Source organism: Microtus ochrogaster, chromosome 10 (assembly GCF_000317375.1).
Source record: "Microtus ochrogaster isolate Prairie Vole_2 chromosome 10, MicOch1.0, whole genome shotgun sequence".
Lineage (NCBI taxonomy): Eukaryota > Metazoa > Chordata > Mammalia > Rodentia > Cricetidae > Microtus > Microtus ochrogaster.
In genome coordinates, this window is record NC_022016.1 from 69957856 (window position 1) to 69975812 (window position 17957).

Here is a 17957-nt window from a genome sequence, read left to right on the forward strand (position 1 = left end):
CCCCGAGCTCACCAGTTTCTGGCTGCCAGGCTCATGTCTTACCAACAATAATGTGGCTTCTGGGAGGCATCCAGTCATTAAAGTGTGCTGAACCTCTTTCTTGGACCACTTATCAAGAAGTGATACACTGAATAAACCCTGCCCTTGCACTTACACAGGGAAGCTTATCTGAAGTAGCAACCTTAAGTAAAGGCCATACTTTCTGCACAAAGTAACTTCCAAGACAAAAGAATTTACATAATGTGTAAATTCAGAGAAATAGTGGAGAAAAAAAGTGGATGATATGAGTAACCATGCTACTCAGAAAGATGTTTCTGACATTTAAGAAGACCTAGTTCACAAAAGCCTCCCAGAGAACTCTGGAAGATACGCATGATTCAATGTTCGGTGAACCCAGTGGGCAGGCAGTGAAATGGGCATCACTCAAATGCCATGCCAGACCGCAGGGCTGCAACTAGGAGTGAGGCTCTGTCTTTCCTTACCTGCCTTACACTGTGCTGAAGAGAGAGATGGGAAGATGGGGGTTGCATTGCAGTATGATGATAAAATGTAGGAAACTCCATGGCATGGGTGAGGACCACTCACACCAGAGTATGGGCAGGACTGCCTGAGCACAGTCCCAAGTTACACAAACGAGTTAGCTGCCCAGCCAGATGTCTACAAAGTCAGAGCAATGTGACAGAGCATGCATAGTGGGCAGCCCAAGGGTCAAGACTGCATATTAATAGATAAGCGCTAACACATCCAGAGAGTGTGTTGGTATCTTCTTCATAATACTTCCTTACCAATGACTGGTTCCATCAATAGTCCACCAGGAGTTCAGGAATCCCTACTCCTTGCCAGAAAGTTGATGGGTCCTACAGAAGATTACAAAAAAGAGGGAGAGGTCAAACTGGATCCTACTGTGAGCAGGTTGTGGGGTGGAGATAAGGTGTACAGGTATGAATTGCCACACGAAGAAAAAGAATGGCACCATGGCTTCATGAGTGACTAGAGGAGGGACCATTTTGAATTGGGAATAAAATTTCCTTTTGAAGGAGATTTGTAATCTTCAAAGGTAGGTGATGTTTAGTATGGGGAGAGTTTCTCCAACAGAAGAATGGCCTGAACATTCATAAGAAAGGAACAGAATGAGGGCAAAGCAAAAGAAGAGACCGACCTTGACCTGAGCAAAATGTACATCAATTTTTATTCATCTGTTCATCCAGCATTGCATACAATAAACGTTACTGACTAGTTGGCATATAAAGACTTTCTTGGGTACCATCCTAGGACCCAGCAGTGAACAAGCCTTCCCTTGCCTACATAAAATTTACCTTTGATCTAGGGAGTTGTATATCAAACCCTAATTAGACAGCTCCTATTTTAATTGCAATTTTGGAGTTCGACAAGGGAGAAGTATGAAACTTGAGAGAACACACAGCCAACCTGTGGTCTGAGATGAACTGTCAGACCGAGGAAGGGTCTAGTGATAATCTAGAGAACTATGATAAGGATGGGCCGCGAAAAGCTTTGCAGGGCGGGCTGAGGAGTTTGGAATTGACCATTCAATGTCATGGACAAACAAAACAACCAAACCAAACCAAAACAGCCCTTGGTAGTAGTACAGGGGTGTTCAGGAAATGAGATAGAGAAAGGGGCTGGCACTTCCAGTTCAGAACCAGCCGGCTTTGAATCCTGGCCTCCCAGTTAGAAAGCATCATGTGTCCATCATGTGTAGTGTGTATCTTCATCTCCTGGTCCCTAAAGACAAATGACAACACTCCCAGTAGAAGAACTAAGAAGGGGCAAGCATAGCATCCAGCAATCATGGCACGAGGATGATTAGATACCAGTCACAGATGGAGATTAGATACCAAAGAGAACTTGACTCAGGATCACCCTGTGGATCTGTTGATGGTGGCTGTGGACTCTGTCCATGAACTTGAAGTTATACAGAGAGAGCTGCATGAAAGGTCTATCCCCAGGGGAATGTGATGTCACTGCCGGGGCTAACCAATAGGCAGGGTCTTCCTCAGCAACCAGCCTTGCACGCCTTTCTCCATCACTTAGAATTTGACTTCTTCCTCAGACCTGCCCGTGCATGGGAATGCAAAGAGGACTTTAAGCTGCAGATCCCTAGGCCCTCCACCAGACATATGGAAATGGACTCTTCTCAGGTGGGGAAAGTATTCCTTAATCACCTCCCCAAATGGGTCTGAGGTTCATTTGTGTTATCAGAGCTTGTGAGCATCAATGCCTGGGCCCAGGGTGAGTAGGCATGCTGCCCATTCATAGCACACCAACTCAAGAGTCAAACGAGAGTAAGAAGCAGAAAAGGGAGATTTAGTCAGTGTCACAACACTAGGAAGAGAAACAAAGCAGTTCATGCGCATCCTCCTCCCTAATACCTACACGAGTCTATCTTCAGGCTCCTAACAGGGATATTAGATTTAAATAGAGGGCAAGAGGTGCCCATAACTAACAAGTTCTGATCAAGCTGTGGTCCTGCCCATTATTGGTCCACCACCATCATCTCAGCTCTGGTTCTGTCTTGTTAGGTGGTCCGACCAGTTCTTGGCACTGTGCGGATCTCTTCAGAGAGACAAGCTTACTCCCTCGTTGGGTCAGCCATTTCTCTCTTCCAGCATGAGACCTCTGGGAAAACTTCCAGTTTCTTAAGGTCCATTGTCTCAGTACATCTGATCACCAAAGGGAGGTTTCTTTAGGTGTCTCCCTTTAGGATACCTTCACTAATGTCAGGAGAGTTGCACCCAGAACTACTGGCCTCCTCTTGATCAGCAACATCCTGTTGCTCCTCAGTGGGGTAGACTCTTGCTATCAGGGCTTTTGAGGGGGCTTCTGTGTGAGACCATCAGTGCTGGGAAACGCAGCCTGTCAGAAACACAGATGCATCTGTCCACTGCAAACCACTGCATGGGACCCTAGAGGCAGGGTTGACGGCAGACCACTGCATGGGACCCAAGGGGCAGGTTCAACTGTAGGATAGTACATGGGATTCAGAAGCAGGTTTGATTGCAGGTCACTTCATGGGACCCCAGGAGCAGGGCTGCTTTAGGTCTAATAAATCAGAAGACCAGAAGCAACCTGAAGCAAAGTATTCTAATGTGCCTTGCAGGTTACTCTGCTATACTCTGAAGTGGGAGGTCACTGCTCCATACACACACACACACACACACACACACACACACACACACATCTTTGCACACAGATATACCATACATACAGATAGGAGAAGTTGCACTAGCAACGGAATGTGTGTTTGCTTGTTTCATTTGCCTCTCGCTGTAAGGATTTTATGGAGAATGGAACCCTCTTTCCTCCAGGAAAGCCAGTGTCTCTATTAAGAAACCCTGATCACTGTGGCCAAGTGCCGTGTGTGGCATTTGGCAAATGACTTGTCCTCTCAAACATCCCAGTTTCCTGAGGTGAAAAGAATGCGGGTTTTGAACTGATAAATTGCCAAGGGTTTCTCTGGCTGTCACTTTCTGTCCTTAACGGGGATTCATGCTGACATCTGGAGTGAGGCCTCAGCGGCTCCTTTGCTGAGAGACTCTCCTGACAGAAAACCTGAAATGGAGGGGCTGGAGAGGGATCTGAGGTAAACAATGTCCTTCCTGGCGAGTTGCCGCATCCTGATGCTGAGCTGAGGGAAATTCCAGGCCATCTGGATGTGAGAGAACTGCAATCACCTACCCGTGTTCCAGGAGCCTGCCTTCCGGAGATAGCCTTATGTTACTGGGTTACTCATTATACCCTGCAAATCTCCCCAGGGGTCAGGGATCATGGAAGGGGCGAGGGTTCTTCAGTGTATACTCAGCCTCTCTTTCTGCTTTTCCACAGGAGGTCGCCAGCTGCTAGTCAGGCTCCAGTCTCCAGAGTCAGCCTGCAAGGTAGGCCAATGCCAGGAGACCCATCTCCTTCTTCCAAAGCAATAACTGTGTTTCCTATTCAGACCTGTTATTTGAATAACCGCATTCATAGGCACACTCTAACCCTCAGCAGTGTGTCTCTTGGTGACTTTTTTTTCAAAGATGCATTGGGCCTTCACCCTAAGTGAAGCCAAACTAAAAATACTTAGAGACAAAGTGCTCCCTGTATGCCTAGGCCTTCACAATTAAATGTGCGGTCCTGCTGTTTCCGGGAGAGAAGGAGGCCTATGTGAAGAGTACAACTTGACCTCAGCTTGCTGACCTCAGTGAACTCTAGGAGTGCTAACCTCAAACACTCCCCCACAGGGTGCCCACATTAGCTCAAGATAGCCAAGGCTCATTAATGGTTCCCCCCACCACCACCTTGCATCAGCTAGAGCTACAGCTTGCTCCACATCCCAACCAGGTGGGAAACCAAAGGTTCTTTTCCGGTGACGAAGCGTTTCTCTTGGAGGTCACCCAGCTCGGTTCTTCTCATCTTTCAATACTGTGCATCAGCCCGTCTTGAAATCTGCTAAGAGGAAGGCTTATTGGGAAGGGGACGGCACGGAACATGTGTTTGTCATATCACATGCAACTACTTGGGTGACCTCTTGGCAGTCCACGAGTTCTGCTCCCTTGAGCCTGCCTCGTTCATACAGCAGGGAAGTGCAGCTAAACCCCATAGAAAACTAAGATGTTCTCACCGTGGTCACCTGGCATCTACCAGAGCTAGTTCCCCCCCCCCCCCACACACACACTCAGATTCTTCCCCTTTGGATGTTATGCTCTCTCCACTATTACGATGGCCCTAAGTATCTCGGGAGTGTTACAAATGACGAACTTCTGAACGAAGGAACAAAGGCAGTGGATTCCATTTGCTCATTGACTTCTGAAGTATTTGTGGGTATACACTTTAAAAACCTTTAGAAGAAAAAAGATGGAGAACAAAAAGGAAAAAAAAATGAAAGAAAGCCGTGAAGGCAGGTGAGTATACCCCAGAGCCCTGTGATATGAGCGAGAAAGCGGTAAACAGTGTTCTGCCCACAGACTTCAAAACCTCAGCGGGCTGATGGGCCACTTCCGTTAGGTATAAAAAGAAACAGAGCAGGGTCTTAGTGTGTGGCTGAGTTGGATCCTGGGAGATCAAAGGAGCTGTTTGGAACAGCCTGTTGTTTCATCTTATTGGCCTACGCACGAGGCATCCTTACTTGTTTTGTTTGCCAATTCTGCCAATATGTTTCCGACACCAATTTGGGTATTTAGAATGCATTTTCTTTCTCTTGTAATAAATACAGACACATAGCAGAAGGGTATAGGGTGCTTACGGTTCTATAAATGAACTCATTAGCCAAAACACTGTTTGAAAGATGTTTTATGATTATTGGCGCATTGGCTCCAGCTTGGCAACTGAAGCTTTCTTAAATGCTTCTGAAACAATGGAGCAAAGAAGTGACAATATACTTAAGGCAATTTGTTTTTGTCTGTCTTTGTGGCAAACTACAACAATCCTGGGTTTTCTTTGGGAAGAGACTGTGGTGGTACCAATTATTACATAATTACTGGTTTCAAAATCTTCCCAACGGCTAACCACAGTCAGAAGAAGAGGGAGGAGGCACACATCCCGTGTTTTGTTCTTATTATCAGCTTCAATAAGTCGGGCAGATTTTTCCTGTTATTTTAATATTTATCAGCATATGACAAAGAGGTGTGTTTAAATAGAAGCTCGAACGCGGAATGAAAAATACATGGCTTCAAGCAAAAGCATAGAGCGCTGGGGGCGTGCTTTAAAACATTAGGTTTTTCACGAAAAGAAAACCAGGCGTTTATTTAGAAGTACTGAATTTGAACTCATCTATTTTGACAGAAGTATGAGAAGTAAGAAGTACAAGGCGATAGTCTGAGTGCGTTCAGCAACAACGCACGTTGTCAGCAGAGCCTGACGGACTTCCATTTGTGTGTAGCTGGTAGAAGGCAGCTTTGGGAAGATGGCTTCATCCTCTTCCCCTTTCTCCCTTCTCCTGACTTTTCTTCTCCCCCCTGCCTCTTCTCCCTCCTAGTTTTCCTTCTCTTCCTCTTCTACCCTTTTTTCTTCTGCTGCTTCTTCATTCATATAAATTAAAAGTGATTGTCTATGAAAGTGAATTCTCCCAACACAGATGAGATTCCTACACTCATTGTGATTGTTGCTGAACAGTCGGAACTCTGGGTGAGGGGATCTCTCAGCGTGAGACACCTTTGCTCCTGCTGTTGGGCCAAGGAAATTCTCAGCCCTTGGGGCTCAACAGAAAAGTCCTGTCATTTGGATTTTGCATGATTGCTCTTGTTTTGCGCATGGCAACACTCTTCATTCCCAAATGAACTCTGGTTCCTTGGCATTGTACCTTTTCCAGTGGGAATCTGGGCTCCTGAAGGCAGAGGCTGAACCTTTCTCTTCTCTTTGAGGTCAGAATGTGATAAACTATTTCTGCATAGTAGGAGCACAGTAAATATCAAACTAGCCAGAACCACGTAAACGTTGGACTTGGAAGGAAAATTCCCATAAAGGTAGTAATGAGTTGGTATCTCTGTGTCTAGGGAAAGCATTCACTTCTGCTTTGTTTTGTTTCCATAGTCTGTGATGTTTACTAGAATTAGAAGGGGCTGGGGTGTCTCCATGCAGGTCTTGAATAGAAAGAGTAAAGCCTACAAAGGTGACATTTTGCCGATGAAGTGGGGAAGCCCCCAAATGATAATGAGAGCTAAACCCAGAATGAGCAGTTCTGAAGCCTGTGCACTCAGGTTGGGGAGGTCACAGTAGATCCTCATGAGTGTGCTGAAAATCGGAAGGCTGAGGTTAATGAGCAGCTCAACTTACACAACATAATCACTTTCTTTTGAATGCATGAATTCTTTGCTTTTCCTGTATAGGATTAAAACAGAAAGGAAAAAATAGAATAAAAAAGGGAGGGGGTCTGAAACAAGGCAGGAACTCATGTCATTTCACCTGGACATATTCAAAATGGAAGACTACAAACATACCAGATAATTGGAAAAATAAATCAGGGTGTATTCATAAGTGTGATTACGTGAAAATTGTCTCACTTTCTCCATACCCTCTGTCCCGGGCTCTTGCACGCATCTCATCTGTGTCTGTGACTATGTAATTAAAGAACCTACTGAGGAGATAAATGACTAAGGGACCACTCACTGCCTTTGCAGAAGGATTTTTTTTTCCTACATGAAAGGATGAGAGAAATGTTGCTTTTAATACCTCTCACGTCTGAGTCACACAAAATGACTCGATTTACACCAAGATGTATCTTATACAGTGGTGGGTAGCAGCCAGAGTGATATGTGGAGTAGGGTGCCCTATGATAATATTTCTTCTAAAATGTACCACTGGCTTTAAAAGTTGTGAATGTCGCCCCTTGGAACAGACCTTATGTTTTTAAAGTAACCCAGAAGTTGATGGATCATGTGAAATGGCCACCAACTATGTCAACGCCATCACCGAAGAGCTAACTGCCTGGAGGTCCCCAGGCCAGACCGCCACAGACACAGCGTCTGCCTCAGCCTGGGTGTCCACAGCATTAACTGTGGTGAGATTTCAACAGGAGTCAATTAAAATTTATTTCAAGGCAAAGATTGTATTTGGAAAGCTAGGACGAGAAAGCATAAGTCTTCCAGTAAAGCGTGAAATGTGCTGACCTCTCCGAGCAACAGCCTTAATTAAGGTTCTTCCCAGGCTCTGGAGAGCCCAGGTCTTCTACTAGGCGTCAGGGTCACACGGGAAGGGATGACGCTACCAGTTGATAAGGCCAAGAAGAGGCTTCCTCTCAGGGAACCTATTTCTCCACATGACTCCTCATGTGTCTTCACTTTGCTTTGACTGTTTCTGAGATCTACGTAATTGTGGCAGAGGCTCATTTTGTTCAAGAAATAGAGAAGGGGCTTGAGACCTGATCCACTCAGACGGTCAAGGCTGAGCTAGAATTCACAGGGTCTAGGATGCGAGGAGCCTGACGCAGGCAGGCAGCGGTCCCTCTGAGGGCCTCTGGCTGAGGACAACTGTGGCTTGAAAGCTGACCCCATCCGTGTCGGATGACGAGAAAGGAAGGCCAGCACAAACCCAACCTTTGCCTGGTTTCTGCATTGAGCAAGAAGCGTCGGGCAGGATTACCATGTGAGCAAACAGAAACAAGATCAATCATCTTATCAAAGGTTCTGACCACTCAGAATAAAGGCTATCCTGGTGGAAAATGCAAAAAGAAAAGGGGAAAATGAAAAAGAACAGGCATTTTCTTCAGTGTTCGGAAAGATGGGTGTGGCCTGAATCTCTGGGACAATCTGCTTAACTCCACGCTGTGAATGTGTAAAGAGCTTATACCCAAAACAAAACCATAGAATATAACTGCATCGAAAAACTGCACAGTTTTTGGCTGCATTCCCTAAATGGTTTGAAAGAACCTCTTTTGTCTAAAATAGACATCCTGTAAAAGTTTGCCCCAAAACACAAACACTGAGCTGTCTGCATTGATTTGCAATTATTTCATACATGACTAAAATTAAGTACAGGTAACTACAAAATCATTAGTATGTCAGCTAACGTGTGAATGGCTAAAATGTTTCTCCAGAGTAGACAGAGCCAAAAATAATGTCTTGCTTGTTAATGGCTGCTTTGACTTGTGCAGAATTAATTTCTTCATTTAGCAAGAAAACTTTCTCCTCATATGAAATGGGACCGGGGGACCAGCAGCATCTAGTCTCTCAGGACTTGCAGAAAGAGCTAGGTCCATTCCTCAGGACTCCACACCATGTTTTCACACTGCTGAGAGACACTGTCCACCCCCTCCCCCTGAAAGCTGGAATCATGCATGTTAGTAAGTATTTCAGTTATGCGATTGACGTCAATGGAGTCATTAAATAGATTGCTGGCCCTCCCAGAGGCAAATCACTGCCAGGGACCTAGATACAGACACTTTTTTTTTTTTAAAGACAACCATCAGGTTTTGCTATGAGAGAAAAGGAAAAGTTTACAGTGGAGCCGACCTGTCTCCAAACAGTTTCTTTTTGTTCTTTGCATTTTAGTTCCGGCCTTTCTTTCTCTTTGGTTACAGTAGACTCCAAAAGACACCCAGATATTGTTGCCTAAATGTTTTGTGCACCAAAGTATCTCCTGTAATTGAGACCATAGAGGAAGATAGTCCCCTTTGAAAAAGGAGTCTCGCCTTTTGCTCCATTTAGCCCATCTTGATGTTATTTCAGTGGTATACATTGTCTAGACAAATCACTGTCGTCTGCTACTGACGTTGTATTTGATGTATGGACCCTTAAGTAAACAGTTTCCTTCACACACACACACAAACACACACACACACTTGCCTTTTTCTGCTGCCTCTGCATGGCTCAACACTGCCGCCCTCACCTCTGAATCAATTTTTCTGCCGCTGGCACCGTGCTGTGCCACTGAGATTCTGTAGCAAAGGGTGGAGGAGGCGGCAGGGAAGACAAACTGTTTCTCGTGGCTGCCTCTTCTGCAGCCATGCACCCACAGGAGGCTAGCCACGTGCCTGTGTCCTCCCAAACCCCAGCTGCTGCCTGCCTCAAGCCTGGTCATGCAGCTTCCAAGCCTGTCAGAGAAAACCCTTCAGGACATAGCTGCCTCTTCCTGGGAATCCTTGATGGCTCTGTTTACCTGAGCTGCAGTTGGAATGGCTGCCAAAGACTCACCCCGCACCTGGACCCTTGCACCACTGAGGCTCAGAGCCAGCAAACTGCCTTCTTTAGACCTGGCCCTCATCATCTACCATACAGGCAGTAGAACCCATTTCTCACTTCAACAGTTATCCCTCCATTCCCCAGATTGTCCCCTTCCTTTATTTAGTGCTAGGGGTATGCTTGAAACGTTGGGTGACCCCGCTTGATTCATCTGGAGACCCAGATTCCATGCCCTTCCTGTCCTTTCTCCTGTAGTTCAGGAGAACACTGTCACCAGCACCCATTTTTCTCTCCCCTCCCTGGATAGCCAGCTTCGAGTCTCCCCTTCTCTCCGGCAGGAAAGGACTTTATGTCCTGTACCCAAAACATTATGGTGACCTTCCAAAGTGGTCTGTTGTCCGCAATCTTTGCCTATTTGAACCCATCCATCTTTCTGGTTCTACAATGCTTCTTCTAAACCTACATAAAGGTTCTTTTATTGTTACTTTGTCTTGTTTTGGGATGGTATGTGTGTGTGTATATCTGTGTTTATGTGTGTTTAATGTGTTTATGTGTATTCGTGTGTGCATGTGTATATGTGTGTATGGGTTTCTCTGTGTGTATACATCTGTGTTTATGTGTGTACATTGTGTTGTGTGTATGTGTCTGTGTGTTTGTGTGTGTTCTTTGACTGTTTTCCTGATTTGTGTCTTCCTGGTCTTTAAGATCCAGCCTTCTTAGCAGACTTGTTGGCTCTCAGAACTCTGCTCCTAAATCCTTCTCTGTCCCAGCCTTATCATTGCCCCACCCCTACCTTGCTTGGCTGTTTGAGATCAACATGTCAGTGTCCTGCCTCCTGACTTCCCACATTGACTGTTCTCCCAAGGCTGCATATGTTTCCTGCTTCTTGGCTTCTAGAGTGATGATTCAAATAAACACACAGTTTTGATCTCAGGCCTAGTATACAGAATGTGTTTAGAAAGCATCACCTAACTCATCCATCTCCATCTGGAGCATGCATGTTTTATCCTGTAGGATTCTACTTATCTGTCATCTTTAGAATGTCCCCCTCTCAAATCCTATCCAGTTATTGTCTCAAAAACTCTTCATTAGTATCTCAAAAACTCAAAATAGTATTTGAGATGTCTTGTTTTATCCTCCACTAAACCACGAACACCCCAAATTCATATACAAATCCTCTTGTTTTATCCTCCCAACTAAGAACGTAAAACATAACAGATGCCCGATAAATGTCTGTGGGATGAAAAAGGACCAGTGATTGATTGCCCAAGCTCAAATCCAAGCTATTGGAAGGGCAGAGGTGTTGTTTCGTTTCCTTGGCTTTGTTCAGGCTTGCCTCACCCTGCTGGCTCTCAGGACGTGTGCTCAGGCCTGACATCCTTGGCTAACATAGATTGCATGTGACCTTTAAGGCACATGAAGTGAACCCTAGTCTTTCACTTTGGAGAGAAATGACAAAGTTAAAAGAAATAGAAGGAAAGAAACTGACTAAATACACAGAGCTTACCATATTAAACCATAGCATTCTTTCTACCCACTGCAGTGTCTGGCACAAAGAGTCCACTTAATAGCATATTGAAGTTAATTGAGTTAGGAAACTGGATCAGTCTCTTGGACAAATCATTCTCTACTTGAAATTGTTTTTTTTTTTTTTAAGTAAATGAAGGTTGTGTGGAACAGGACCAGTGAGCTGGAGTAGCCATTCCAAACTACACCTCTACCACCTTGTGACCCCAGGACAAGTTACTTCATCTTGTGTGTCTCACCTTCTAATTAGAATACAAAGTGGACATGCCCTGTTGGCTACTTATAAGGATTAAATGACCTGACACAGGCAAAACAATCAGAAAATGCAAGAATTACAATTGGCCTTCTATAGCATGCATCATGAGATCTTAGCATACCTTGTGTGGCACCGAAGCCGTTGATCCGTTCGTGTGTGGAAGCTAAGAACCCAGGGCTTCAGGTATCAGTAGGGAACCTGAACAGAAAGGTTCTGGTTGACTTCCCATCCACACTAATACAGTAACCCTCTCCTCCTAATCTGCAGTTTCACTTTTGAAGGTTTCGGTTATCCTTGGTCAACCTGGTCCAGAAGTAATAAACTGAAAATTCCATTGGGGGGAAATTCATAAGTTTTCAGTCTCATGCCCTTCTGAATGTTGTGATGAAACTGTGTATGCTCCTGACCCATCCTGCCCACCATGAGTCAGCGGTTCTCCCAGCAGATCCAGGCTGTATATTCCACTGGCCCGTTACTTCCTTAGTTACCCCTCTGGGTTGGGAGATTGGATACGGCGCTGTCCATCACAGTGCCTGTCTTCAAGTAATCCCAACTCAGCTTGCCACGCTAACTATTCTATTTTATTGTTTACTGCTGCTGATCTCTGGCTATGTCTAACTTATAAATGAAACATCATCCCAGGTATGCGTGCATAAGAACAAACAGCACCCATCGGTCCGTTGAGCAATCCCTGCTGTCTTTGCCATGTCCTGGGATCTTGGAATATGTCTCCTGAAGGTGATGGGGAATGCTGTATGACCCGAAGGAAAGCTTTCTTAGTTTAAAACACTTGCCTCCTGCTGCCATAAAAGATCTGGTGATGCAGAAGTAGATTTGGAGTGGAAGACAGGGTTCTCTAAATATATATTGGAAAGATGAGGAGCCGGAGGGAGAATGAGCCGGTAGAGAACATGGCAGGATACCGAGTCTGGCTATGACCCTTAAAAGCAAACTGCCAAGAAGGGCAAATGGCTGTGGACTCTGATAAGTTAGACCTTAGTTATCTGAGCATTTTCTTGCACAAACCCAGGAGGATGTGAGCTAGCCTGAGAATAGTCACACAGCTTGCTGCAAGTGTGTTTAAATCCAGCCTTGAGGGCTGACACACACCTTTCTAGACACAGGTTTTTCCAGCTCAGGCAGCTGAACAGGGAGTAGACGTTGAAGCAAGCTCAGAGCTACCCTTTGTAGACAAAAATAATCCCACTGGCAGAGCCCAGCATGGAGGGAAGTGGGTGACTTCTAGAAAGACAGCAAGCTCCCCTTCACCTACTGCTGGGATGGGGCAAGCACCCTCAGACATATTTTGCCTCCCTTCCCCCCTCCACAGGGGAAAATCAAACTCAGCCTGCAAAAGGATGAAAGGGAAAATTTTCTAGGCCAAAGCAAAGGAAGAAAGGGCACCTTCTAAGTATCCCAACATCCCAGAGACGGCATGATCCTGGAGACAGGATGCTGTCTGCCTTATTGCTAATCGCTGTGCAGTGTTTCTCAAGCTGTTCTGAGAAGCCAGGAGCATTTCAGGGAAGCGTCTCACTGGAGAGAAGAGAAACAAAGCAGGGACTGTCCCCCTTGAAATAGAGGACAGACAGCAGAGCTCACTGGATCTGAGTTTATTGTCTTGACTTCCTCCCAGCCAGAGCTGTTGATAAGGACCAAGAGTGACAGAGTGCATTTTCTATTCCCTTCTTCACTATGTCTATAAAGTCAACTAAGGCCATGCTGGTCATCTGACTCACTAAACCAGAAGAGGCAGCCACAACAGATGCTGGTGTGAACCCCCAAATATACTCTGGCCTTCACATTTCCAGGGTCGGGAGTCTAGATAGCATGAGATATTTCCAAAGCCTCGCATGCCTGCCTCTACCGGCAAGAGAAGAAGGATCTCGTAGCAGTTATTCCTAGGGGCAGTCCCTCTGTGGGGTCCTCCAGATCTATTATCTACTGCCTATTGTTTTTTTCAGGTATTGTTACTCACAGATTGAGAGGAGGACTTGGGGGAGAACCCAGGCTTCTTCAGGACAGGTTGACAAATATTAAGGCAGAACTGAAATCTAGATCTTTGTGTCTTGGAATCCCGTGATCCCTGCACTCACACATACACGCTCACACCTTTATACATAATTAAAACATAATAGAAAGAACATCTGTTTGTAAAGGGTGGGGACTGACTCAGCAGTTAGAAGCTTGCAAAAGACCTCCAGCTCCAAAGACTCCAAAGCCCTCTTCTGGAGTTCAAGGCACCTCAGTTCACATATACGTGCCCACAGACAGTCAAGCGCGTACGTATACACGTTCATTTTAGAATGATGTAAAGAAAATATTTTTTTTTTTTTTAAAGAAAGCCTGTGTTCTTTCCTTTTGAGCCCGGCCGCATTGTCCCCACCTACAGACTGCTGCATGCAGTAGCCCCTGCCCAGCTGTTTACGGTGCAGCACACACTTCCTGAAAACACGCACTGCTGCACAGTTTGGTACCTGTAATGCAGGGAGGCACATGATGCTGTGTCTTTGCTCCAATGGTTTTCACATGTAAAAGTAGGAACCATGCTAAAATTTGTCAGCGCTATGGCAATGTTTAAATGAGTCTTTATATGGAAATCATTTATAATGTTCTCTGTCACCTAGCGTTATTTACCACTTTCTCTAATTGTTGTCGTCTGTTACTATGGGGACAGAAGTAGATTGAGACACAAGGAAGATCTTCACCAATCAGTGACCTTGAACTTGAGACCTGAAGACTGAACAGAAGCTGGTTGGATGGTCGCTGAGCGAGAAACCAGGCACTTCACACACAGACCCAGTTGCTACTGCCCCAGTGAGGAACAAGACAGAACAGGAGGGTATAGCACTTTTTGATCATGGAAGATATGTAAACTTCATTGTCAGCTTACTTGAGTGTCATGGAGAGATTTTGAGAATGAGACTGCCATGAGATAATTTGAATTTTAAACACAAAATTTCAATCTGAGCCCCAGAGTAGATTGATTGTCAGGGCCTGGGGTCTGGATCTCCTCTACCGTAATACTCAGCACACCATCATCACACTCTCTCCAGCAGTGTGTATAAGAGTCCAATATAAGTACCTGTGCAGATACACACTCTCTCTCTCTCTCTCTCTCTCTCTCTCTCTCTCTCTCTCTCTCTCTCTTTCTCTCTCTCACTCTCTCTCTCTGGTTACAAATGAGTTACTCAACATGTCTGGGTCTTTGTTTTCTAATCTGAACAATGGCTCATCATAAGATCAGAACTGGTCGATTGTATGTTAAAGAGTTGAATGTAGCACCAGGCTCACCAAAGGCACTAAATAATGCTAATTGGTGGTGTGGCTTTTTTTTTCATTTTAAAACATTTATCACAGTTATTTATTTGGCGTGTGTGTGTGTGTAATGTTTGTGCACATGTGTTTGTGTGCTTGTGCACATGTCTGTGTGCCTGTGTGCATGCTCACTCATGAAATTGAGATAAATTACAGATGATCTCTCCTTCCGTTTTGTGAAAACCTGGGATTGCGCTTAGATTGTCAGGCTTGACAGCAAGCACCTTTGCCAGCCCCAAAGCGGACTTCCTTGAGCCAGGGTACATCTGAAGAAGGAAGAAATTTCTCTCAGTGACAGAGAGCCTGCGGGACTTGGCAACTGTCCAGCTGTGATAACTTTGGGGAACTTGAAACAATGTCTGTGGGGTACAATTAGTTTCAAAAGCTTGGGACTGCCATCTACATGGTCAGAAACTGACACCAAGGAAGGGCCTTTTCATTCTCTTTGGCTTTGTAACTATCTCTGTAGGAGCTCGAGATAAGCCCAAGCTTCTGAGTTGCCCATCCTCAGTCTCAGGAAGGACAGGGCCTCAGAAGACCTAACTGTCCCAGAAGAGCCTACCTAACACAGCTAAGTAAACACTCACCGGAAGGAAGCGTGTGGCCCTGGACCGGAAGAGACTCTTCACACATTCATAAGCTCCAGTCTTCTAGGTATTCGGTGACTGGCTGTCAAGCTTGGTTTTACTTCTTCTTGCAGCTTCCCAGGGTAGGTACCCTTATAGACAGCTAGCTCCATGTCTGCTTACGGCAGCTGCTGCTGTGCGTATGTGCACAGATGTGCCTAAAACTGGTTTGTGACTTTCTTGTTCTAGGAGAAAACAAGCATTCTACAGAAGAATTTTGTCAACATAATAGGTCTCTGCTCCCAGTGATATACCTTTCCATTTTCCTTCCCTTTCACAGAAAGCTCAGCTGTCTTCTCTCAAGGCCGTCCACTCCTTCCCTCCTGCTCCCTTGGCCCTCACTCTTCCTGGCTTCCTTCTGGATAGTTCTCTAAAAGCAAGCAGTTCAAATTGCTGCCTTTGGAAAGTCTTCTCCCTCTGCCTGCTGTGGGTAGCTGCTCCGTTCATTCATCTTACATGGGACCAGGCCTGCCCTCTCTCCTCCCATTGCTCTATACAGATTTCTTAAGCAATATCTTTTAGGAAGGAAGAGGGGATGTTCTCATAAATAAGACTCAGATCCTGATCTTGAGTTTGCACGAGGACTGCATAGACGAGGTCTTCTTTAATTTCAGTTTCCCAATTTGGATTCATCCTCATGCACAACATAGCTGTACAGCAATTCACTACCAGTTACTGGTTAGGTAACGGGTACCACGCAGCCCAGCCAAGTTGACACCCCAAGCCCGTTTATCACAGGCACCCACCCGCCGGCCACTAATCTAAACAACCCGTCTCAAGAGAAGTCAGTCTGCAATGACACTTCTCTTGCTATAATTTAGATATTTAAAGTCAAGGGAAATAAAGATCTCCACGTGCCTGACATCTTGCTTCAATCCCAGCTCATGGCACTGTGCCAGATATCAGAGGGAGACGTGCACAGCCAGGCGTGCACAGCCTTGTATTTGCACACCTGGACAGTTACGTGCATTAGCCGAGGTGTGACAGGAGAGCATTGCTGTTCTCACCTTCCACTCTGCTTGGGCAGCCGATCATGAAACCCCGGGGCTTCAGCTTTACCAGAAACCACTTCCCGGACCTCAGAACCAATTACTGAAAACTCACTTGAGATCAGTTACCTCTAAAAGGTTAATTTGGCAAGGAATGTCTTGGGGGAGGTTAGAGGGGCTGATGGGTCCTGTTTGTGCACACTGCTGCGTTGAGCAGGATAGGGTGTGAGGTGGAAAGGTCTATACCCTCTCTCGGCATTTGGAAATTTTCCAGCCTGACTTAGAAAGTGATTCTTCAGATTTCTTCCTTTTCAGAGCTGAGCAAACACCCTTATCAGCATGCATCCTCTGGGTCGTATGTTCCTGTCACTCAGAATGACCCTGGCCCTTTGCAGAGCACACTACCTTCGGGCTTCTCTCCCAAGCCAATTGCAGACTTGTATTGACCGTAGTTCCCAGCCCACGACCACAGAGGTGCACGCCACATCACAGGACGGTGTCTGCCTTTCAGAGAAGGCCTGGGATATATCACCTGCCGCGTTCACAGCAGACACCACAGATGGACACACACCTGGACACCACATTCCTCCCTCTTTGCCTCACCTTGCTCCTATTTTTTTTTTTAAGACAGGGTCTTGCTATGTAGCTCTTCCAGAACTCATGATCCTCCATCTCAGTACTACTGGGATTATAGACATAGGCCCCCATTTTCACCTCCAGGTTGTCTTTTGATGAAGGGCTGCCTCAGCAGGTTACGGAGCAGGCACAATTGCCGGAGCTGTCTGTGGCTTCAATGAGTCAGCCGCTCACCATGTTCTTTGCCTTGTCTTCAGGTCTTAAGAGACCTGTTTTGTTCTAGTTCTGAAGACATTTGCCTCCACCTCCTCTTCCTCTGCAGCAGGAATGGTTCTCCTGTCCACTTTGCAAATGTGTTGGTGGATCGCTTACTATCCCACTTCTCAGATTTCTGGGTAGACTCATGCGGAAGGAAACACTCCTGTATTATGGTTACGGATGGCAGAACTCTGGTTTGATAAATCCACTTAAATACTATTCTGCTCTCTGCGTGTGTTCTTTCTTTCCAAATTTTGGCTTGAAACACAAGGCGCTGGCAAAGATGTGTTAACGTAGTGTCAGGGAAACTTACTAAGTATGGTATTTGCTGTTAGGAACTCTGTCTTATTCACCTCAACAATCACAAGGTCAATACCTAATTCCATTCAGTAACCAATAAAACTATACCTCAGCAAAGGTGATTCAGCGAAGGCACATTCAGTTAGCAGGTGATATAGCTAAGACCTGAAGTCTAGCATTTCGCTCTGATCCCTACATACTTGGCACAAATCTCATAGTGAGAGGTGATGTGCCCACTGGCACCTTTCAGAAAGGCGTGAGCTCCCTCATGCACAAGTTCACATCTGCTGTTCAATCCTGGCTTTCTCTGGACAGCACTCGTCAGTGCTTCAACTACACTGAGTGTGCTTTTGCCTCCAGAGTCTAGATAAGGAGAAAATTTAGAGGTGATACCTTTTGTTCTTTTGTATCTCTCTCCTCTTACCAGAATTAAGCCAATGGGGGTGACTGTTCCTCTCCTCTCCTCTCCTCTCCTCTCCTCTCCTCTCCTCTCCTC

At 45.6% G+C, this 17957-nt stretch overlaps 1 protein-coding gene across 3 annotated transcripts in view; it reads left to right on the forward strand.

The window, feature by feature from the left end:
- Pde4b (phosphodiesterase 4B) overlaps nucleotides 1-17957 on the forward strand; it is a 527196-nt gene that overhangs the window by 420990 nt on the left and 88249 nt on the right. For all 3 annotated transcript variants that reach the window (XM_026781920.1, XM_013348517.2, XM_026781921.1), the window contains one exon: nucleotides 3844-3893. In XM_026781920.1, the coding sequence (XP_026637721.1) occupies nucleotides 3844-3893 (50 nt within the window). The remainder of the gene's footprint in view (nucleotides 1-3843; nucleotides 3894-17957) is intronic.